General features: G+C 32.1%; 2 protein-coding genes across 2 annotated transcripts; both read right to left on the reverse strand.

Moving 5' to 3' along the window:
• Positions 1-20,688: 20,688 nt before the first annotated feature.
• Positions 20,689-21,329, reverse strand: LOC109598534 (S-phase kinase-associated protein 1). The gene is made up of 3 exons (XM_020014447.2): positions 21,172-21,329; positions 20,946-21,117; positions 20,689-20,889 (listed from the first exon to the last, which is right to left on the reverse strand). The coding sequence occupies exons 1-3, from the start codon at positions 21,307-21,309 to the stop codon at positions 20,783-20,785; spliced, it is 417 nt and encodes a 138-aa protein (XP_019870006.2). The 5' UTR covers positions 21,310-21,329; the 3' UTR covers positions 20,689-20,782.
• Positions 21,330-23,382: 2,053 nt separating this feature from the next.
• LOC109598548 (forkhead box protein fkh-2-like) lies at positions 23,383-24,614 on the reverse strand. Its single transcript, XM_020014463.2, has one exon. It carries the CDS (start codon positions 24,541-24,543, stop codon positions 23,596-23,598), a length of 948 nt encoding a protein of 315 aa, XP_019870022.2. The 5' UTR covers positions 24,544-24,614; the 3' UTR covers positions 23,383-23,595.
• Positions 24,615-24,823: the final 209 nt, after the last annotated feature.

The raw sequence follows: 24,823 nt of genomic DNA on the forward strand, positions 1-24,823 counted from the left end.
AAGAGATCAAAGGATCAAATCAAGGGTCTTTTACTTTCAAATTGAATGAGTTCTTGGAAAAATAGACAAAATGTGAAATGGGCATCCCTTTCATCATATAATTCAGATATTTCTTCATGTATATATTTTTATTATCCAATTTTTTAGTCAATAGAAGGTCTAATTATGAAAATGAAGACAATACTGAAATTTCCCAGTTTCAAGAACCCAGGAACGTAAATTATTTCTTCTCGCACTTAGTACGGTACTATTAAGTCAACATACAGAAATGTAAGCCGTTCCCAAGAGGCTGTTGGCGAAAACAACAAAAACAGAAGTTCACACATGATGTCTCAACTTGTGGTGCCGGGCACCATGACAACTCAATAAAATTCCATTCCAGTCCATCCAACCGTATGCCTACACACACACCGCATTATGCAACCTCCGATTCGTCGGTGCCCCGTCCGGTCACAAAGTCAATGGACGAATTGTCATTTATTGGTGGCCGAAAAGAAAGACATCAAAGTTGCGCACATCTCCGCTACCGGGTACTAAACACCGCCGCTTTGTTCGCAGCGGTACCGTTGAATCGGGTCCCCGCCCACCGGTACACATACATTTCTTCTCATCTTTTGGTGCCCGTTCGTTTTGCCGACGCCGTGATTAATGACCATCGGAGCCCGAGTCGATTCTATTGTTGTGAATGCGGTAATGTTTGCTAAGATAGACATTATGGACATCATGGTGGCGTTGGGGCAAACGGTGCCGTTTGAAAGACTGCGTCCCGGAAATGTTGAAAAACGTGACTGTTTTTAAGGGTTCTTTACTTTAACCCATTTGTTAAAATTACTATGGAAATCTAGGTCCAATAGGTACTTGCTATAGAAATCTGTTGCAGCTTTTTGTATGCCTTTTTCGTATACTATTTTTAAAATAGTGAGAGGAATGAGAAAATAAAGTAAAATAAATCTTTCTAGATTTTTATTTTTTTTTAATAAAAATGAAATAAATATAAAACAAATATCTATAGTAGAGTCGTAAACTTTTTAATCTTCTTAAACAGTTATATAAATTTTAATTTATATCATTATTTCATGAATAGTTTGACTTTTAAAAGAAATTTTATTAAATAAATAATATGAACTACGACTCCACAACTATTTTCAGTCATAAAAAATCGAAAAATTGGACTTGCCACAATTTTTTTAATATTCTACCGTTCGACGCTTTAAAAAATTCATTTTGATCGAGTGAAAAAATTCATATTTTCTAGATAAAAATTAATTTCAAATGTGAAAAAATGCCGATCTTTGCGGTTTTTACTTGAAATATTTTTGAAAAAAAATTTTTATACTATTTGCCATTTTTACACGGTATTTCCAAAAAAAATTGCCAATAACAGTTATTTTTCAATCTTTTATGAATTTTTGAAAATTGGACAATTTTTATTAAATTGAGTTTTATACCATATATATAAAAAATCAAAAAATCAATATTTTTCATATATTTTTTAAATGTTGTGATGAAGAACTTGTCTTTTGTCAATAAAAAAATCAAAATTTCTTAAGAAAAAGTAAAGTTAAATTTTTTTATATCTATTTTTTTCCAGAAAGTTCATCAAAAGAAGAATTAAAAAAGGCAGAAATGGCAACCTTCTAAACAATTACCAAAAATGTATATATGTAAAGTAGAAAAGAAAAGATAATTTCATATGAAAATTATTCTTTTCTGAAAATTAATTTAAATAGACAAGATAATAAACAATCAAACATTTTTAATAAGTATATATAATAAATCCATTCTTCATTTTGAAATAAAAGAAAATAATTTCAAAATGAAGAATGGAAAAATACCTTAAAAATTAAATTAAAATTTTTCAGTAAATTTGGAAATTGTAAATTAAAAAAAAAGGAAATTATTTGAAAACGAATTTTTTTTTCTGAAATTTAACATTTTTTGATTTAAATATAAAAAAATGTCAAAAACATTTTTAATAATTAAAAAAATATATATTTTTTAATAATATAAAGTATTTTTTAATGTAATCTTAATTGAATAAAATAAATTAAAAATAAATAACCCTTTTAAATAATTGTAGTTTTAAACTATTTAAAATTTTTTTATGTAAAATTAATCGCATTTCTTGAATAAAAATTTAATTTTACACGAAAAATTTAATAAATATTACTTTCACTTTTCTATGTCTTTCTCAGTTGAGGTATTTAGACAATTTGACAAAAATTAATGTCAAAAATATTTAAACTGAAGCTTCCTCTCCCAATTGTAATAATCCATGCTTCAAAATGTATGTATGTAAAGAAATACTTTAAAAATTAAGATGTCACGCTCATGGAAGGAATTATTACCGAGACAAAAAAGGGATGTTACAGTTCTTTTTCCCTTATAGTAGGGACATTATCGAGGCTGATTTATTTATGGCCGTAGAAAATTGACATTTTATGTACATTTTTGACGTACAGACAATTTTTGTTAAAGTTTAATTAGTTAAAAATTAATATTTTATGCGTGTCACAAACCACACATAAAAATCTATAACTTCAATATTAAATGCTATTAGTGTTCTTGTTCCATTGTTTGAGTTGTTTTGGAATGTCAAAATAACTCTCTCCGAACAACAATCAAAATCCAGAAAGACATACAACGCAAGGTGTCAAGAAGCAATCTATTTGGCAGACAACTTTCAAGTCACAAAACAGACATTGTAACAAAATACTGAGAAACATTGAATAGGATGCAACTACCGGGCCCCACTAATGGTCCCCGTGGAACCATCATTCATTAGCATCGCAGGGGATGATTGTGCCTTGGACAATTGAACAGTAGAAGACTTCGCATTCTTCTTGAAAGAAACCCCGTTTCAATTGGTATGTGGCCTTTGGTCCATGTCTAATTGCGATTTCAGAGCCATCATAGACGTTCTGTCCGTCGTAATAGATTCGCTACTGTCGTGGGGTCCATGAAACGGTCATTTCACGAGATGCGTGTCCATTCACCGAATAAACTGTGAACGTCTCAAAAAAATAATCGAATGGCGTTTCCCAATATCGGACGAACAATAAACCAGCGTACGGTTACGGGTACGTCGGGTTCTCGAGTGTGAAAACAGCGGGCGGGATTCGGAGTTAACGCCGAATTAATATGTTCCAGACACGAAACGTCCACATATCTAACTCACGGCCGCTGGGTCCAATTTTACACCGTCCACCTGGTTGAAGAAGAGCCGCTACCTCTCAACACCTACGCCGCGGGTCTACACACCCCCCGTCACCATACGAATTTACCGCACATCAAATTGATACATGCAACTGAAGAACTGCTTTCGTCTGGGCGAGACGTTGGAAAAAAGACTTTTGACTCTCTTGAGATTATCGAGCTTGATGGTTTTATTGCCGTGAATAATGAACTTTTTTCAAATCACAGACTTTTGTCACAGTCACACTTAAATCAATAACCAGTTGCTCAAGTAAGGAAAGAAAGATAGGGGCTGATTTTTTGCACAGTAGCAAGCGACTAATCATAATGTTCCGGTCGTGATAGGTAAAATAATGACAAGAAAGTTTGAAAAGAACTGTCCTTAATAGATCATTATTGAAACTGATGTTTTTATTGGCGTAAATAATGAGAAATAATCCTTTTAGAACATGTTTTTTTTTTCAAAATTTAAAATTTTAATTTGTCAGAGATGTAAGAGTGAGGGAGTAAATATTATAATGTATAAAAAAGCGCCTAAAGAAGAAATTAAAAAATTCAGTATTGTAAAAGAACAAAAAACCTCCAAAATAGAATTATTTTTCAATTCAAATTTCAAAATTTCTTATGATAATTAATCATTTCAATAATTAAAAAATAATAAGTCTGTCGAAGTTGGCATCAAATCTTTAATATAATATAAAAATCACTTTTATAAAAAATGAATAAATATTTAAATAAAATTGTACTCTAAATAGAATAGAAATAAACAAGTTAAAATATAAAAGATTGAATCATACTTTAAAAGAACTTGATAAAAATTAAAATAACTAAAAATAAAAAAAGGGAAAGAATTCTTATTTTAACTTTATAAAAAAATGAAGAAACAAAACTATAAGTTTAAATTACATTAATTAAAAACAAGAAATTTAATTTTTTTTAAAGGTGCCAAAAATCTGAAAAATTAAAGAATGTTTCAGTATCAAAATTGATCGATTCAATAATAAGATAATAAAACTATCGAAGTATTCGAATATTTGATATAATACAAAAATTACATTTATAAAAATAAATAAATAAATAAACATAAAAAATAACATGAATAAAAAACTAAAACATAAAAAATTAGATGATACTTTGAAAGAAGATAAACATAAAAAACAATTATCTAAACAAAAAAAAATAGATTATAATGATTTTATAATAAAATAAAAAAGGAATAAAAAAAAATTGGAGATGAATATTTAAATAATTCAAAATTTTAAAAATGGTTCTCACTGAAGAAACAAAACGATAAGATAAACTAAAAAATTAAAATCATAAATTGAAAATTTTAATAAATATAAGGTATTTCAAATTTAACATATTTTCTGCTGAAAACATTGTAAATATGTATATAATAATTTGATAATTAAAAATAGCAAATTATTCAAATACGACATTTTTAAAGCTAATACAAGAAATATATTTTTTATAAGTATCGGTTGAGTAAATTATATTTTATATATTTGTATGAAGTTTTCTTTAAAGTATATTAGAAAAAATAAAAAAAATGTAAAACCCTTAAATTAAAATGATAATTATATTTTAAGATTGTCTTTAAGTATGAGTATTCTAATTCAATTTAAGAATAAAATGAAGAAACAAAAAGGTGACAAAAATCTGAAAAATTAAAAACTGTTTCAGTATCAAAATTGATCGATTCAGTAATTAAAAAATAATAAAACTATCGAAGTATTCGAATATTTGATGTAATACAAAAATCACATTTATTGAACTAAATAAATAAATAAACATAACAAAAAACTAAAACATAAAAAACTAAATGATACTCTGACAGAAGATAATCATAAAAAAAACAAATATCTAAACGAAAAAAATAGATTATTGTGATGTATAATAAAATAAAAAAAGGAATAAAAAAACTTTCAAATTTCAAATACAAAATATTTTCTGCTGAAAAAATTGTAAATATGTAAGAAATTAAAGCTAATACAAGAAATATATTTTTTATAAGTATCGGTTGAATAAATTATATTTTATATATTTGTATAAAGTTTTCTTTAAAGTTTCTTAGAAAAAAATAAAAAAAAATGTAAAAACCTTAAATTAAAAGAACGTAAAAATGATAATTATATTTTAAGATTGATTTAAGTATGAATATTCTAATTCAATTTAAGAATAAAATAATATACAACTTTTTTAAAAAAAAGCTTAAACAATTCTGTTATTAAAAAACTGTAATATTTAATATAAAATTATTTGTTTTATTTATCGTGCTATCAATATTGAACTGGACGATGCGTTTGCTATTTTCACAGATGTGCAAATCAAATCAAAGATGCGAGAAAAACATCCGTTGTGCAACCCAATCGAAAATCCTCACCCGAATGTTCCGTATCTGCGGTTTTATCTATATGAAGGATGAGTTGTTTGATTACTTTGAAGCGCCGATTAAGTCTTTTATCTCCGATAAATAAACAGTACGCGGGGAAACGCAAAGTTGGATTATTTTGATGGCGAGTAAACACTTAGGAGAACGAGAAACCATCAAAGATATTGCTACTATCAATAAATATTTTAATTCCTTTGAAAACGTAAACAGATAAGCAAATGTAACGCGTTTCCTGCACAACGCGAGCTTTTTTCACTTAACACGACGCCCGGATAAATAATCCAATCAATTTTTAATAATCATAATATTGTATTATTTTCAGAACTGATGCTACTTACAGACGCTACACGGAAAATAAACACACTGTTCCTTTGATTTAAGCAGTGATTCGGATTGATTCTGTTTATTGGTTCCAGTTTCAGTGCCTTTTTATTCTTTAAAGCAGCCTCCTCTTTGATGTCGAACACATCCAATTAAACATACGGAGTGATACTCAGCATAGGTGATCCTCTTATTTGTTTCTATTTTAGATGATTTAGAAAATGAATTGAGGTGACACAAATCCGGATGCGCTTAAATTTGACGGATTAACATGTGATGACTGACCCCGAAGTCAAACCAATTGAATCTGAATCACTACTTGGCTTCATTCATAAACTGCGATGAGCAAAGTTGTGCGTGTATCATTAATAAGCCCCAATTAAACATTGATTACTACAATATATGCTAATGCGATCAGTATCTACATAATCCTGTGTGCAAGGGCACAACCATGACCCCTATGCTCCACAACCTACGCTTTAATCGCGTTTCCGTAACCCCTCAACAAACGATTGCATCAATACGTTTAATTGTATTTTAACAAAATAATTAGTGGACTTTGGAATTAGTGGTCGGCCACAAATGACTAGTGGCATCACATGTCCACCGCATACTCATTCATGGGAGATCAGAAAGAATAATTAATTGGAATTATTTTTGATGGGGTCGGTCAAAGCTTGAGGAATTGAATTAGACGGACTCGTGCCTTGTGCAGCTGTCGGTTTTTATTTGTACAAGTACCGGGAATTAGTGAGGCCTTCCGTTTTGTTTTAACAAAACTTAATAGAGAGACAAACATCTGGTTTTGTCTATTAGTGATTCACCTCCAATACTCTTACTTTATTACATCTTAGATCTTTGGAATAACTTGACAAGAGTCTTGTTTTCTAGAAGAACATTTTTACTTCATTTAGTTTGACATTCAGTAATTTTTCAAGTTTCAAATGATAAGAAACTTCCAAAGTAACCTGATTAAAAAATAAATTGCAATACATTGAAAACTTTTATATATTTAATATAAACGTTTTGCTTCTGAATTATCCTATACAAACATCCCAGTAATTATAGTTATACAAAACATATTCAATATAAGTATATAACAATGGACATCTATTTTTGTCTATTAGTGATTCACCTTCTGTATCCTTGATAACAGGATTTTACATCTTACTTGTTTAGACAAATATGACAGGAATCTTCGTATTTAGAAGAATTTTGAATCAGACATTTGTAACTTCATTTAGTTCCATGGTTTTGATTTTGACATTCAATGATTCTTCAAGCTTCTAATGATTGATTCTAAAAATACCTGAATAAAAAACTTTTTAGTACTAAAACTTGGATGTTGATATTCAAGGATTCTTAAAGCTTATCTTAATTCTCTCATTGTTTTTTCAAAAAGTTTATTTTAATATAAACCACTTTGAGGAATCTTCAATCTTTCATCTCACTTGGTGGAATACATTTAATTATTTTAATATAAAGGTTTTGTTCTTGGGTTATCTTGTACAAACATCCCAGTCATATAGTCATACAAAATATATTCAAATTAAGTATTTTCTCAAAACGTATTAGGGAAACAGACGTCTAGTTTTGTCTTACTCACCTACTGTATTTGATAACAGGATTATACATATTAGATGTTGAGTCTTGGATTTTAGAAGAATTTCAAATATTTTTACTTAATTTAGTTTCATGGTTATGATTTTGACATTTCGTTCCTTCCATTAATAAGAAATTTCTAAAGACATAAATATATACTGAAATATACTTGATGATTTCGTTTATATCTTAAAAAACTGGCATTTAACTTTTTATACTTTTAGTAACAAAATTTGAATTTTGACATTCAAGAATTCTTAAAGCTTCTGATAACAATCTTTATTTTCTCATTGTTTTCCAAAAAGGTTTATGTTAATAAAACTAACTTTGAGCAACATTGAAACTAGTTTTGATTTTGACATTTAATGGTTCTTCAAGTTCCATTGACCATGAAACTTCCAAAACCACCTGAATAAAAAGTAAATGACTTCGTTTATATCTTAGAAGAACTTCATATTTAAATTTTTATACTTAATAATCTTTATTCTGACATTTTTTTATTTTGCAAAAAGTTTATATTAATGTAACCAACTTTGAGCAACTTTGAAACTTCCATCTCACTTGGTTGAATACATTTAACCATATTAATATAAACAGCCTTTAAACGTCTTGTTCTTGGGTTTCCCTGCACAAACATCCCAATCATTCCGGCCATACAAAATCCATTCCAGTTTGGTGATTCAAAATCGCCGTCTAATTGTAGTCCCTACCGTTTTAGTAAACAAGAGTTTCCGTTATATTGAGCACGAAAGGCTCCAAAATCCAAAGAACACACCGTCCGTTGTCTACGTGTAATAAGTACCTAAAATCAAGTTCGTGAAGGGCCCGAGTTCGACGTGCCCCCGTAGTCCGCTACAATTGCCCGAAAATATCGAATTACCATTGAGCCATATCTGATTAATCTGGGCAGATAAAAGAAAGCGCTTTATTAAAGGTCTATTTGGATGTTCGAAGGTAAGCGGCGATGCCCTGTTTTTATAACATTGTTACTCATGTTAACAATAAAAGAGCAACAATGGGCAATTTTTGGTCGTCGTGCATGTGCATCTATAAAAAAAAAACAACCTACCTGATTGTTCATCCCCGTTTTGGCAAATTTATTGATGTCGCATTGAAGCACGGTAATGAAATAATGGTGGGTTCGCTGTAATGGGTTGGTTCTCGAACACTGAGGGTTGTAATTTGAGTCGCGCTAATAAATCATCGTAGAAAATTGAAAACTGATCATGCCATTTGATTGGATAACCCTCATCACTTTACCATTGTAGATAAAAAAGCTCGGAGGAACAAGTACCATCTCTGGTTGTGTGCAATTTTCTATCGCCATAAATATTTACCAAAAACATATGCTTCATGCCTTGAAACAAACATGGACCAGATGACCAAGCTGTAAAATTTCTAAAAAGCGATAATCACCGATTGTAAAATTTATTATTCGTGAAAAATCGAACAATGAACTGTTTACGAAATTCATTTTGGATTGTTGCCTGCACCTTTAACTCAAAACGTTATAAAATTGCCAAAAATACTAGGAACATTTACTCGTCAAGGGCGAAACTTTTTTTGCGGGCTGTTCCAGGCCTAACTTTTGGCCATTAAGTGGTCAAATCTTGGTACGTACCACCATAAACTTTATTGGCGTTATAAAATTGTATACAAATCGAATGTAGATTTTCGGGAAATCGCCTTGAAAATAAGTCTATGTTTATGTTGAAACTGACACAAACAAGATTTACAACGGCAATTCACAATTTTATTATCCGTAGTAGGTGCAAGTTACAAATCTTAATCCTACAAATAAGCCAAATCTCCAAGATTAAAATCATTAACTAATGGTGTTACAACAACGTAAATTAGGCCGATTTCTATTTTCGAATCATTTGCTATGGTCAATGCGGATTTGATAAACTATAAGACCATTTAAGTCTCATTGTAGCGGTGTCTTTCGTTTGTCTGATAATCAAGTAGATTATAATTCATACATTCTAAGTCCACCTCGATATTCTTTTAAATATCATTTAGTGATTAGTACAAAAAGCTTTTATATTGAAGTAAAATAATGTCTTCATGGTACAGTTATCCTGAAATTGTTTTATATGATAATGGTATATTTTAACTACAATTTCAAGATACATTGGAAGGCCTCGGGCCAACCAAGATATTATTAAATATGAAAGTACTGAACAAAAATGGAGGTACTAAGAGAAATGAAACATTTAAGACTCCAGAAAAAGAAAGGAATTTAATGGGATTAAAGAGGAACGAAGAAGAATGTCTGGAGACTCAGTTATGTAATTTAAGAAATTTTATCTTAACGTTTTTAATATTATTGTACATAAATCATCCAGCTCAAAATTTGGACACAGAAAACCACAAATATTTCATATGCTTGTTAGAGATTTTTTTCTGCACAAAAGTCATCTCAACCACTAGAACAGCCACAAAAAACGCATATTTTATTAATGGACCGAACTGAAAAAACCTGACACCACTTACTTTAGCTAATTTCCATATGATTTATCGTATTGTGGGTGGGTGTTTTCGATTCTGGCGGCGTGTTTCTCGTTAGTGTGTTTATATTTTGCTGGTCCATTGATAAAACCCCCACAAAAAAAACGCCGCAAAGTGAATGAATATTCCGTCAGATAATCGGAACCCTTGACGAGATAAAAATTTATTATGGTGTTTCTGTGACAGATGATTTTTAAGAACTGCGGGGTGGTCTGATCTCGATGCATCAAAAACATCAAAATTTATTGTGGAGGTATTGGGTAGAAAGTTACCCGTATGCACAAGGGTGAGATAATTACCCATATGAGCTGTGGCAAGTCATTAATCCAATTTATTCACTAATTTATGTGTGCGTTTACATAATTCCAAGGAATTCTTATGGCACTCGAAAACTGTAAAACAGTTGATTACTTTTAATTGACCAGCACAGCTCTATTATAATTAAAATATTTATTACAAAAAACCTGTCAATAAAAATCATAATACAATAGTGTGGCCATAACTTAAGGGCTTTAATGAAGCAAACGTTTCACGTTGATGTGCGACAAGCCGTCGAAAGCAATCCATTAATTAAAACTAAGATTTGACGGATTGTGTTCATGATTCACATCCTGTCCGGACTATCGGCTTGTTTAATCAATGGTGGTAATTAAAAGTGTCATAAGTCACGACCAGCAATTGTAAAACGTTTTTTTACTTTTTTGGAACACACACCTGCCCGTTATTAAAAAATGTGGGCTGCGTAAAATTCCGTTGATTCGAATCAGAACCGAAATCGTAGATGGACCAACAACTGGACCGTCTGACGTCAATGGTTTCAGATGCAGATAGTCCACGGTCAATTATTTAATTCAGCGGCTGGAGGAATGAAAACATTAAACGGCATTTGGTGAGTTTTAATGAAACAGGCACGAGTTAAAATAAATATTATGACCCCGTTTCCTGTCCACCACTTAACCACTTAACATGGAAGAAAGCAACCATAAAAACAATTGTCGGACGAGGGTCGCGTTGCGTGCGCCATACAAGAGATTTACTCGCCAACTCTCCAGAGGTCATCAACATAACTATAAACATTATCTCATTAAGGAGACTTATTTATTGGAATTAGCCAAATGAAGAACGCTTCTGGAGTGGCTCCCTTTGTTTTGCTGATACAAGAGATAGTTAGCATAGTTTTTAAGATGCACAAGGCATCAGCAACATATTAGAAGTTTAAAAAGATTTCTCAGTTTATAGTGGAAGCTAGTAAGAGAACCGTGAGGAGAATTTTGGTGTTGTGATGATGAACTTCATTTATTATAATTTTTATGTTTTAAGATTTATTCCATGAAGGAATATATAGGAAATAGACTCTGAAATAACTCCCTTTGCCTTGGGGCTAGAAGGAATACTTAAAAATGAATTTGAAACCATATTAATTGTATCTAAAGCCTTTCAAGATTTCTCAATCTGCAGAACCATAAATTAGTAAGTAAAGAATTTATGCAACATACAATGTCTTTAAGCTTCTAGATATTGAATAAAGTTAAGTCCAAATTATTGACAATAAAGTAAAGCACGGCGTTATGTTGCAATAACTTCATATTTATTGGAATAAGCCAAATGAAGAACGCTTCTGGAGTGGCTCTCTTTGTTTTACTGATGCAAAGAACAGTTACCATAATTTATATGATATATTAAAGGAACTCATGTTTATCTAAAACAATGAGGGACACTTCTGGTATGTTCCTCTTGATGTTGTTATAGAAGATAATCTTCATTTATTATAAAACTTCTATTTTTTCTAAAATATTTGTTCCATGAAGAAGTTTAGATATCTGAAATAAGTCCCTTTTACTTTGGAGATAGATATTCCTTGCGTCAAAAGTCTTTCAATATTTCTCAAACCTCCGAACCATAAATTGGTAAGCAAGTGATTAATGCAACGTGCAATGTCTTTAAGCTTCTAGATGTTGAATTGAGTTGTGCAAAGTTGAGTCCAAATTATTGGCAATAAAGTAAAGCACGCCGCTTTGTTGCATTAACCTCCGTAAATTTATGACGTGCAATCGGTCGCCGAAACACCGAAATAAAAAGGTAAAATAAATCGAAAGAAAAACGAATGTGATTACAAAACCACACAAAATCAAGGTGTGTGCATTGTAATAAAGATATATGTTCATAATATGCAAATCGACGTTATAATTGTAGTATATAGATGTTATGGTTGATTTATGCGGTCGGCTCGTTTCTTATTTCTCACCACCGTGTCATCCGACGGGGCCGACAACAACGGAACAAAGAACCGAAAAGGGGAACCACGAATACGTGCGACATGTTTATTGTAATGAACCTACGAAATGTTAACAATTCAATTTAACTATGAAACGACGTTCCAACCATTTTTCTTAACGAGTCAATTCTAATGTGGAGCCATAGAACCAAAAATATTCTTCTGGCTTTTGGGAATTTTTACCAACAGGATCAAGATTTGATGGGTGTTCATCATGAGGTCACCATGCAATCTGATGGCACAACTTCATCTGCTTCAAAGGTGGTAATTGTGTAAACACAAGGAGTTTATTTAAACCATTAGCTAAAATATCAATTCGGCGGAAGCATCAAATTAGTCCGTCAAAGACCTGACTGCAGGAATAACGGCATCATTGACGACTTCCACGTCATCCCGAAGACATGGAATGTGTAAAATTGGGCCACCAAACAAGGTGTCTTCTGGTTTCTGGTGTTTATTTCGCCGTTTAATGTGAAAAAATGCCGACAGTCGTCATCTCCGGGGTGGTATCAATTAACAGCCCTCGGGATTGAAGGGGCCGCGACTGGCTGAGATGTTTTCAAGTATCGATATCGGTTTGTTGAATGTTTTGACACGGCGGCCATGTGTTTTCTGTTAGTTTTTGGTCGGGACCTCTTTCATGTCGTGCCGAAAACAGCGACCAAATATGTAAACGAACGAGATCCGACCAAAATAAAAACCCCACCTCAATATGAAACAAATGTTCAGGAAAGCTGACACTGCTGTTAAAAAATCGGTTTTGTTTATACATGGAAATGTTGGTTTCTTACTTATCTTACTTACTAATTATTACGGGGAATCCGACGTATCTTTGTTGACGGTGCTTTTTGTTTTTATAAATAATAGTTCCTAGTACGATTTATTTTTGTAGCACTCGTTTTATGATCATCTCAGGATTATCATGATTGACGGTTTACTTATACAACATCCGTTCCAAGGAAAAATGAACGACTGTTTTAGATCTCTTAAATTATTTATAAATATATCACATAAAATATTTGTGATTATTTACAGTTGCTGAAATAATCGGAGTAATTTAGTGTTTGTTGAATTCATTGATGGCACATGAATGGACTAGTGAGCGCTTGAACTTTAACACTTTAATTAGATAATCAAGTCAAGTAAGTGTGGTGCAGATGCTGGCAGATGTATTCTGGTTCATTCATGACTTGTCTTGTTGTGATCCATCATCTTTAGACATTAACAATTTAATTTTTAGAAACGTTTACTCAGTCTCAATGTATAAAATATTAAAATAATTTCTACTTATAATTGAAATATCAACATGTATTACTTTCATAATTTGTTAGGTTCAAAAAATAGTAACGAACCAAACTGAAGACGAAAACTTCACAAACATTTGGTTCCACCATCTAAAATTGACTTAAGTTTTAAGGATAATTGCAAGGTACTTATGTATACAAAAAAACAGTTCCATTGAGCCAAGAACACTTTTATTTTTTCTTGCGCACCGATGCATCATCGACCATCTGATCTCGATTTTCTTTGATATGGGCCGCTTTGAAAAGGCGTTTTAAAAGGCACACACACACCGAATCGATAGCGAACCAAAAGTGCCTCTATCATTTCAAGAGTCAAGATGGATTTTATCAGATTTTATAAATACCTTTAATGCAATGTTCTTGCTCTGTGGTCTTTGTTATTGTTTGAACCACAACAGGGTTAAAACATCTTCGGTTATTGACGTGTGTGTTGGTTTCAATGGACAACTTTTCACTGTTGTTTTTTTTTGTTGTTTAGTTAAATGCATCAGTGAACCGGATGGGCTTTTACCAAGGAAGGGTATCCATTAGTTCTTAAATACCGATGATGGATTTGTTTCTTTTTTAATGGTATCATTCTAATGGTGTATGAAAATAATGAAGTATTTAAGTGATCTTTTATTTAAGGTGAACGATCACGATCTGTTTCAGGTATCAGGCTCTAAAGTGAGATGATGATTGACCATTAAATTTGGCCCGGTAGAATATTAAATATAAGAATTCAGCGGTCTTAAAGTGCCGAGTTTAAAAGTTCCATGACTCTTGACAGTCAATTGAATTTGTCACATATATTTATCCTACAATACAACAGGCTAATAACATAATAAACATATAAACAGTTTAAGTGTTGTTTGTGTTACATTTAGTTGTTTGTAGCGTCAACTGGTTGTGTCGGGATATGAAATGGTTAATAACGGTTTAGACGTGTTTTGTATCTTAAGAGTCGGTAAATTGGTCCTGAATTGCACTGTTGACTTCACATTATCATTCTGGACATCCTGTCCGCGCCACGGCCTATATTTGTCTCTACACGTGGCCCCCCTGATATCAAATCAGTGCTAAAGTGATACTGGGACTTGTGTACACTGACAATCTTTTCAATTTAAGACAAGAACAAAATTTCGCCCCTTGCACCCAATAACTTTTGCGGTAATTTATCCCTGTCATTGTAAATTATTTCGGTTCCGCCATTGAGGGGTCGTCATTCTCAGGGCATTCAAAATCACACATGTATGTTTTCCGTTGTTTGGGATAGTTGCCCTAAATAAAATATTTCATAAATCACATTTAACACCCTATTGTTACAGTCAAGCCACAAACAACCGTAATTGTAACGTATAAACGTCATGTTTGGGATAGTTGGTCGCAGAAAATAACCACTAAACACGTTTATGCCAGTTTTATGCATTACTTTATAAAGTAAAAATAATATAAATTAATGTTCTTTGATTTTTAAATTTTATTTCATCATTGAGGCCATCCAAAACCGTGAATTTGCATACTTCGAATTGACCTTTAATTAAGACACAACCCTGTAGATAATAATCAAAGAGAAGGAACCATTAAATGGTTCAAAACGAGATTTAAATCGCGAATAATTTTGCGGATTTACGGTGCAGTGATAGACTAATACGTCGATGTATTTGCAGATAGAAATGTCAAACATAACAAATAATTCACCCTAATCGGAATTGTGAACCGCTCAATCAAATACCAAAAGCGGTTTCGAACACAATAATGGAGATGTTAGACTAACAATTCACTACAAATCACCCTACGGTGCTCTCTACACCCTGCTAGTTGTTAATGGGCCAGGGTGGAACTGAGGGATTATTCCAACCGGAAGCGTTCTCAATGAGTCTATTTGTTCTGTAAAGGATTAAAGAGGGCAATGATAAAATTGTTACTGAAGACCAACAAATACTAATAATCAGATTGTTCAAATACTTTTTCTGACCTAGTACTCGCAGGATTTTCTAAAATAAATAGATGTATGACTCTATGAACAGATTAAATTATGAAGAATGGATTTGGTTTATTATGTTGCTTGTTATAATTCTTAACAAGCCCGTAAATATATTTTAATTAATATTCCAATAATGATCGTGCACAAAAATGTTGTTTGTGCATCAATTGTCTGGATTAGCAGTGTAAATTACTAGATTTTCGTGGATACAGCCCTGCACGTTCGAATTATGAGTTCCATGACGACTCTATACACCCCAGATTAACACGTATGTTTAATAAATAGGCAGATTTGGCAGCTGGTATCGAGTGGAGAGGGGCATTTAACCCCCCATATCAGACCAATCAAACATTACATCCTTCCTTCAGTCACCTTCATCCGCAGTAACGATCTGGCCAATTGTCCCATCTATTGTTGTGACACAATACCAAAAACATTTGTAATAATATCGATGCGCTTTTGAGGTTTGCATAAATACACAAAATGTATTGTGGCACCAAACAGTGATTTCTGTGGGCTCGTTTTCCTTCGGATCGTGGCGAATTGCTGACTAACGGTTTGGACAATGGATGAAAATTGACGGGACTGGAACTTGGGGATGGTTCCGGGGGAATGGGAAAGTTAAGGCCAATCTAGGAAATGGTACACTCATGAGAAGATCAGATATTGAGACAAACAATTTCTTACTGGGTAAAAATATGAAAACTATCAATATCAATCATCATTAACTTTTTTCAATCAATTCTTCATACATCAAAAATGACATCCCAATTTCAAGTAATAATTTAATTAAATGTATTTTTGGGTGACTACTTCTTAATTTTTCCATTTCCGAAAATATTGTTTCAGAAACTCTAATTTAAGCAGATGAAAATGAAGTATTTTTTTAGATATTACATCAGCTATTGCATAACCCCCATGTTTCAATATTCCTAAAGATTAATTGATTTATTTTCGTCTTCAAAAAACTATTCAAATTGCCTTGATAAATATTAGCATACAAAATATGATGACAATAGAATCATAACTCACCATCAGTCGATTAATGTTAGTTTTTCTCGGTGCGTGGGTAGCGGTCATCCCAAATAGAATGATCAAACGATGTCGTATAAATTGGTGTCAATTTAAGAAAATAAAAATATATAGAACGCATTATTTATGTTTGTCTCCTGTCTGATATGGTACAATTAACGTAAGTAACAACCAACACAAAGTACCAACCAGAGTCGTACTACGAAGAGATCTTGATCTAAAATCCAAATTCCTTGAGCCCTAAAGAAATTTCAATTGATTCTGGAGGAAATTTAAATACGAAAAAACCAAATAAACAACCCTTCAATATCCATAATTCTTCTAGGATATTTTGGGAAAAGAAAAAACCTTTCTTCTTTGCAACAATGAGGGAAAAAACGTAAATACGGTTCTGGTAATGGTGACTAGTATCCCACGGGTCAGTTTGTGTACAAATATTGACCTCTGACTGATACATGCATTCCCATATTTTCCGAGATCTACCTACGCACAATTTAGCCCTCTTCTTTAAATGGGCTCATGCATTCGTTTCCTTCAATTGACTCCACCGTTGTTGTTTAATTGATCAACGACTGCCTTCTCCATTCATCACTCTTAATTGTACGCTTCAATTGCTATTTCGTAAACTGTTCGTTAAGAATTAATTCAATACTTTTTATGAACCCATTGTAAAACCGACGTCCTTTTTCTTTCGTTTTAGCAATATTGGTACAAACGTTCCTTGCCTGGAGACTCGTTTGTGAACAAATGAAGATCAAATCCAATGTAGTGGTGTGATGTGAAGAATCCGTATGTTTCGGATGACACTGGTATTAATTAATATATGGCAAATAAAATAGTTAAGGAGTGCGTAGGTAGATATTTAATGTGGTGCTACACTGGATAGTTTTATTGAACGTAGGTGTCGTCGCGGCTCATGTTGGCCTACAGGTCAATTAGACGTTAAATTAAATGTTGACGTGCTCCTTTAATATAATTCGACGGGAATCGGTTCAGTTCCTAAACGTTTCAGTCTGACTCATTCATTGGATAATTTGTTTTAAATTGTTTTAATCCATTAACTAATACTATTAATTAGTTAATATTAGTATCAATAAAAACCTTTTTGTTCCTTGTTTTTAAAATAAGATGAATAATAAACTTTTTAATTTCCAAAATTCGCCTTAAAGTGATGTCAGCCATTACCGTTGAAGATTTCTAAAGACATTTCTGGTTTTTATTTACAGTTTTATAATTTTGGACCATCTCCGAATATACGACAGGTCAATATCCCTCCAATCTTCTTGAATTGCTGTGCCTGAAAACAATTCTTCAGTCCCAACCTGTTCTAATATTTTGTAAACCGTTTTCGACCGAGATAATCTTCAAAAAATACCCGATCTTTGTTTATTGCCCTGACGTGTTTTGACACCGAAAACATTCTTCGAATATATCGATTCCGCATTAATTAGATTAATATTCTCCGCGATCCTTTCAATCACGGACACCAGTCATAGGGCCGTGATCCTTTATTTACCATTGACAAGTTAGAATTAAACCGAGCGTAGATGATATCGTCCTCCTTTGTTGTCCCTTCAATCCGCCGGATTAATCCACGGAATATTCGGGATTGGAGATGCAAATGAAAAAAAATATATAATCCCCCTAACGTGTTGATCACAGGTGTGGTATGCGCGCTGACATTTGACAAGATTCATCATAACAACGGCGAATCTTTAGGCCGTCACACATACGGGCTAATATTTATAAGCTGACACCTCATTAAAACGAGACTGAATCGCCGCTTTTGAGATGTTTCGGTGTAGTCGTACTCGTTTAGACCTTAAAGCGGATAATAAGCTGTTCAAAAGGATAGAGCCCAACAGATCTGCGAAAGCTTCCTAATCTTAAAGATATTAATAAACAAGATTACACATTAACTAAGTATCTTATCTACTTTAATTATTTCTTGGACGAACAATGTGGTCTAAGTACCTAAAGAACGAGGTAAATGGGTCATAAAATAATAAAAATTGACTTGTATTTAATTCATACTTTTTGAACGTTTAACTTTAATAATAAAACTTTATAACTTATTCGATAAAATAATTCCCATTGTAGTCAACACCCATTTGCCAATGTCCTACAAGGACTAGAACAAATCTGGATTTCTGAATCTGAAGACATGATCAGCCTCAGTTTTTACTTTCCCTTCAAATTTAAACACTTCTACGTAAAATATTTTACAATGACACAAATAAATATACAGAAAAGTATGGTGGATTATAGAACTTCTCATTTACGACTTTGAAACTTCTATTCTTCAGGATACGGTCAATTTACGATCATCAGACATTGATGTTTTGGACACCACCAATCACCAAAATGTTTTTTCACCAAGATTTTTTTAGTTACTATTTTGCCAGCTTCAAACCTATGAGAATTATTGATATTACCGCTTTTAAATTAACGAAACCAACATATTCATAACTTATTCATGCAATATTTTACCAGAACAATATAGAACTAATATTTACTATGTTACCTATTACTAAGTATTAAATTTAAGTGGCCTTGACTTAAGTTATTATAACTGTAATAAAATCTCTAGTAACTCTAGAATAAGTCACAACTATTATAACAGAAAACAATTTAGACATTTAATTCAGAATTGTAACTAATAATTTTGTTTGGTATATATACTGGTTTACATTTTAATCTTAACAGGTGACTTCTGGAGGGGTAATAAAACAAGTGAGAAACAGAAAAGTATAAAATTAAAAATATTTATTGTAAAATAAATATTTGTTAGATCATATTAATTTCCATCAATAATATTTGTGACCAATTACCAATTAAATACCCTTAATAAAAAAATTTAAAATGTTCATTGAAACCTACCCATTCGAAAAATTCTCACATGCGATTTAACAATTTTTTTAAACAGCCGTTATGATAATTTTCAGAAAATGACCCGTGCATAGATAAAACCTGAATAGAGAACACGATAACGAAATTGTATATATGTATTTATTTGTAAATAGGGTGGGCACATGCATTTAAATCCGCATTATCTGCACTTCAGAATCTGTGTTTTAAAAAACTGCAACTCAATACTTTTGTTGTGAATCTTTTATTTAGCTGTTTGTAGTAACTGAGATTATCGACAAGCTTGTATATTAGGGGTGTTCCATTACATAAATACACTGGTCTTCGTGAAAAACACCACGGAGCGACGAAATGCTTGTTGTTAAGGGGGTGCACGTTTATGGACAGCAGTTTATTCGAAAATGTATACAATTACAAACAGAACCATAACAGTTGCTCTTTTGGCTACTAGTTTTGGGACTATCCATTCAGTACTCAAATTACTTCGGCCCGGTTCACAGACTATAATTGAAATATTAGATTAGGTCAGATTATTGAGTCTTCCTTTAAAAAATATATTAGTGGTTAAAAGAGTGCTAATGGCGTAATCGTCGATGAATGGCCTGTAAAACAGATTGTGGGATTTTAAGATTGTTCAACGTCTTTCATCCTGTTTGTTTGATCAAATTTCCTTCCTTGGAACAATAATCAGAGTTGTGTTACTTTGACAGTTTATAAACTGAGAGGATTTTGGTTGAGGCGTATTGTGCAATTACTTTCATCCTGTTTTCTTATTGAATTATGGTTTTTTGAGAGGTTTTGTGGTAGTTTTCTCGGGTTTCACGACGCCACAAACTTGTACAATAACAATAAAGTCAAAAATTGTGAATAGATGTCTCAGCCTTGTTCTCCTTGACAGTATAAGGATTTTAGCAGAGATTACACATATTTGTCAGTATGATCAATGTCAATAATTATTTTAAATTAAACAAAAAATAGACTTTAGGTTAATCAAATGAAAGAATAATTAAGTAAGTTCTATCATTTGAAAAATTGATAAATTCCACAAAATGTTAAAGAAACTATAAGAAAGACGTCTGAAGATCGAAGTGTGGAAATCCTTTTCTGTAAACTGTAAACTGAAGTTTATAGTTTACTATAATTTCCCATATAAAATTTCTTTCAAAACCCAGCTGTTATAAAAATAATACTCAATTGTTATATCAAATTTCGTCACATTATTTATTGAAATGTGGTAAATTAAGTTAGGATATAAACATTAAAACTTTTAAGGTTAGGTAACAAATTGGAAATTTATCAATCAATTTACCCCCTTGTTAATGAGGATGAAGATCGTCTTCTATATTAAATCTCCGACGAATACCTTCCGTATCCAAACTTTTCATGATGTTCGCAATGGTCTTGCAAGCCAAATTAACCAAGTCTGAAACAACCACCTGTCAAAACCTCAACCAATAATAATCCTGGAATAGGACATACCTTCCAACTTTAATTCGCGTGCAATCAAAATAATTTCAAATAAGGTCGAATCGTCCATTTCCATGAAATCCTTGTCCCATTTTGAAATGTCGTCCGATCTTTTCCTTCCATTCTCGTTGTACTGTGGAGGTTGGGGTTGGTCGTTTTTGTGATGAATCATGTAGTCGATTATCTGAAATTGTTCGAGAACGTACTCTTTGACCTGAATAAATAATAATAATAATACCGATGCCAATTTTGGAGAAGAAACTTGAGGAAAATGTATTACTGCGTCGATTCCCTTTTTATTCACCAGGTCTTCAATGACGGGGGAACGTTTTGCAGCCTCGATGTCTATTGGGATAATGTCGCCCTCCATGCTCATTAGTTTCACGGTAGTCCCAGCCATCTACATTATCAATAAATTAAATTATTATAATTTGAATTCAATTAATATTTACCTTCGATACTGATACTGATATCCCTAAAAAAGTGCCAACAAAAAATAAATTTCGCTACCAACTTTTTTATCTTTTGAGTCATTTATGCAAGAAAATTATTTAACGCCATCTTTAGTTTAAATTTTAAAACATTAATTTAATTAAATTATTTCACCTAACCAAACCAAATATTTTAAGACTTGAACAATTTATTTATATTTTCCACATATGTACGCATATTACCAAATTTGCTTCTACATGAATTGAATCTTGCATTAAAATGGGATTATTCAGCTATATGTTTTGCTTTGCTTATTATTTTTAATTAATGAAAAAGTAAGTAATTTTATTTAATTTAAATTTAATATTTCATTTTAAATTAAATTAAACAACTTTTTTAATTATAAATTATATGAAACAATTATTTATTAATTATAAATTAATTAAAATAATTATATTTAATTTAAATTAATTTTAAGTTAAATAAAACGGTAATTTTAAATATTGTATATACTTTTCAGACAAAATCAATATTTTTATTATTTTTTTTTTGTTGGAAGTTGAAGTAGAAAAAACAGTTTGAAATATTTAGGTGCCTAAATTTAATATTAATAGAATTTTCCCTTATAGTAATTAACACAAATAATAATTATTATTATTATGTTGACAAAACATTTTTATTTTAAATATTTTTTGTTTTTTCTTTCTGTTTTTTTGAGTAGTATCAATTGTCTACTCTCTCTGACAGCTGAAGATAAAATGTATTATTTAATTGATAAGAAATTATGAATCATTTGGATGTAATATATTATTATTATTATAAGATATTCTTAAGAGTTTTATAATTTTTATTCTTAGTTTTATTGTCATTATTTGGTTAAAGTAAATAGTAAATTGAGATTTCAACCAACTAATTATTTATACAAAATAGTTTGAAGTAATTTTTTCACCTTGAATATTATATTTACATTTTCTTAATTTAATTTTTAAAATTGTCCTCACCTTTAGGTTAGAGTTAAACTATTGTCAAAAAGGGATTACCTTTTATACATGTCTTTAAAAGTTAATACGATTTGTTAATTGCAGCGTTTATTGTCAAATTAACGAAACCACATTTTAAAAACATAAATTTAACTTATTATTTTTAATTTCACTATTTAACTAACGAAAAAGTAAATAATTTTAACCAAATACAAAATTTACAAGTATAAAGAATATTTTTACTTTTTGTTGGAAGTTGAAGTTAAAATGAAAATGTGAAATTTGATATAATTTTTATTTAAATAACAAATTTTCTCCACAAAAATTCATACTATTTACTTTTTATTACAAAACATTTTAATTATAAATATTTTTTGTTACTACTCTGTAACTTAACTTAATTGATGAGATATTTTGAATCAATAGTAAAGTAGGATTTACACCAACTACATATTTTACACAAAATTATAATATAATATGCAAAGTTTGAAGTAAATTCAAAAATGAAAAACTTAATTAAAAAAATTATTATATAGAAATTTTTATACCAGTTTGTTTGTAACGAAATAAAAGATGTGTTACATGATATAGGAAAATTTATATAATGTTAATTCCAAATATTATTTTAGTTCCAAATATTTACTTCGTGAAACTGGTAGTCTAAAACATTTGATTGTTTTAAATATACTTTGAAACAATGTTCTAAATATAGTTTCAGTGACGAATGCAAAGCCTTGAACCTGATTAATTTGATTTACCAGTAAGAAGCACAAAATTCATAAAAATTAAACCAATGCTTAACATTCTAGCTGTATGCTTTACTAAATATTCCTGAAGAAAACTAAATATAACTTTTTAATTTCAAAATTAATTCATTAATTTTTAAAAAAATGTATGGAAGTAGAAAAGCTACTTGTTAAGTGGAATTTCTTGGAAAAGTTTTCTGTTTGCATGTAGCAAATTGTTTTAAATAATTTAGTACTATTTCCATATAATCTAGTAATATTGGATATAAAATAATCAATAAAACAAATATGTAGGGAATCACATAAATAATTTATTTCTCAATAATAATATATCATTGAATAATACTGTACAACTCTGCCTTAAAGCTAACATCACATTGAGAGTATCTTGTATACGAAGATCTAATTGTAAGTCTAAAATCACATGTACGTACATCATCCTCTTAAATAAATTAATCTCTATGTACAATTATTTACAAAATAAACAATTTCAGTCTGATCTCCCTAACTTCTCGGACCGAAGCTGATTTGCTGATGGTACATGGCCGCCTCCGGACTCGCCCTCGGTTCCGGCGAACTTGAGGTGGAGGTGGGCGAGAGGGCGACATTCTGCGGCGGCATCATGGGATGTTGCAGCCTCATCGCGTTCTGGTACAACTCGAATTGCGGCCGGAAATATTCGGGCGAGGTATTGATGAGACGGTCCAAACCGAATTGGGATGGCATGGCTTGCAGAGGCGTCGGTCTCGGGATGATCGGGATCGTCGGCGGTGCGTTCTGCATGTACGGATAACGGTAGGCGGGCAGGAATGGAGCTGCGTAGAACTGCTGGTACGGATGGTACAGGGTCATGCTGCGTTTAACCGCCGCCATGCGGGACCTGGAGGCGGCCGTGGAACGTCTACGCAGCTTGCCGGTGGAGCCGCCGATGAAGACGTCGTCGGCACAGGGGTCCAACATCCAGTAGTTGCCTTTGCCGGGGTCGTCGTAGTGTCTGGGCACTTTCACGAAGCACTTGTTCAGACTTAGGTTGTGTCTGATCGAGTTTTGCCATCCTTGCTTGTTGTCCCTGTAGTAAGGGAAGTTCTTCATGATGTACTCGTAGATGCCGTTCAATGTTAAACGCTTGTTCGGGCTGTTCGAGATTGCCATCATGATTAAGGCGTTGTAACTGAACGTCGGTTTTTCTTTCGACTTGTCACTTTCCTCTTTGTTTTCGACGGATTTTGAACAATCTAAGGGTGAGGTGCCGGTCACGTCCAGATCTTCACAGTCCGATTCACTTTCCACATCGATTTCGATGTTGTCGTCTTCTGGTGGCGGCGAATTGGCTTCCATCGCCACTTCGGGGAGCAGCGAACTGATCGAGAACGAACACTTCGGTGCTTTTGGCCTGGCTGGCACATCGAGTACGGTCTCGTCTTTGTTCACCATTTTAACGTCACTGTTCATCACACGATGCACTTGCACAAATTATTCTATTCCAGATCTGTGTGTTGATGTTGCTCACAGCAGAACTGAACCTCGACTGAGTTTCGGAGTGCGTAGGAGAGACTTTTAACGACGGCTCCAGGTCAAATTGTATACCGAAAGTTTCGGCCAATGATGCGACGGCCACGCCCCACGTCCCACCCCTAGGCAAGGGTCTACGGTTGTTTGCTGACAAGACGGGGTTTGTTTTGTTTGTTTTTGTGTCGGACGCCGGCAACATTTGGTAACACTGCGTGGTGTC

The sequence above is a fragment of the Aethina tumida genome, chromosome 7 (assembly GCF_024364675.1).
Source record: "Aethina tumida isolate Nest 87 chromosome 7, icAetTumi1.1, whole genome shotgun sequence".
In the NCBI taxonomy this organism is placed as follows: Eukaryota; Metazoa; Arthropoda; class Insecta; order Coleoptera; family Nitidulidae; genus Aethina; species Aethina tumida.

What these genes read in the sequence shown, in the direction of transcription:
- LOC109598534 (XM_020014447.2), bottom strand. Translation starts at nt 21,309, where the DNA reads ATGAGCATGGAGGGCGACATTATCCCAATAGACATCGAGGCTGCAAAA. An exon ending in CTTCTCCAAAATTGGCATCG is followed by an intron (nt 21,118 to 21,171) that starts GTATTATTATTA and finishes GAACAATTTCAG; the next exon opens with ATAATCGACTACATGATTCA. An exon ending in ACGCGAATTAAAGTTGGAAG is followed by an intron (nt 20,890 to 20,945) that starts GTATGTCCTATT and finishes TGGTTGTTTCAG; the next exon opens with ACTTGGTTAATTTGGCTTGC.
- LOC109598548 (XM_020014463.2), bottom strand. Translation starts at nt 24,543, where the DNA reads ATGAACAGTGACGTTAAAATGGTGAACAAAGACGAGACCGTACTCGAT.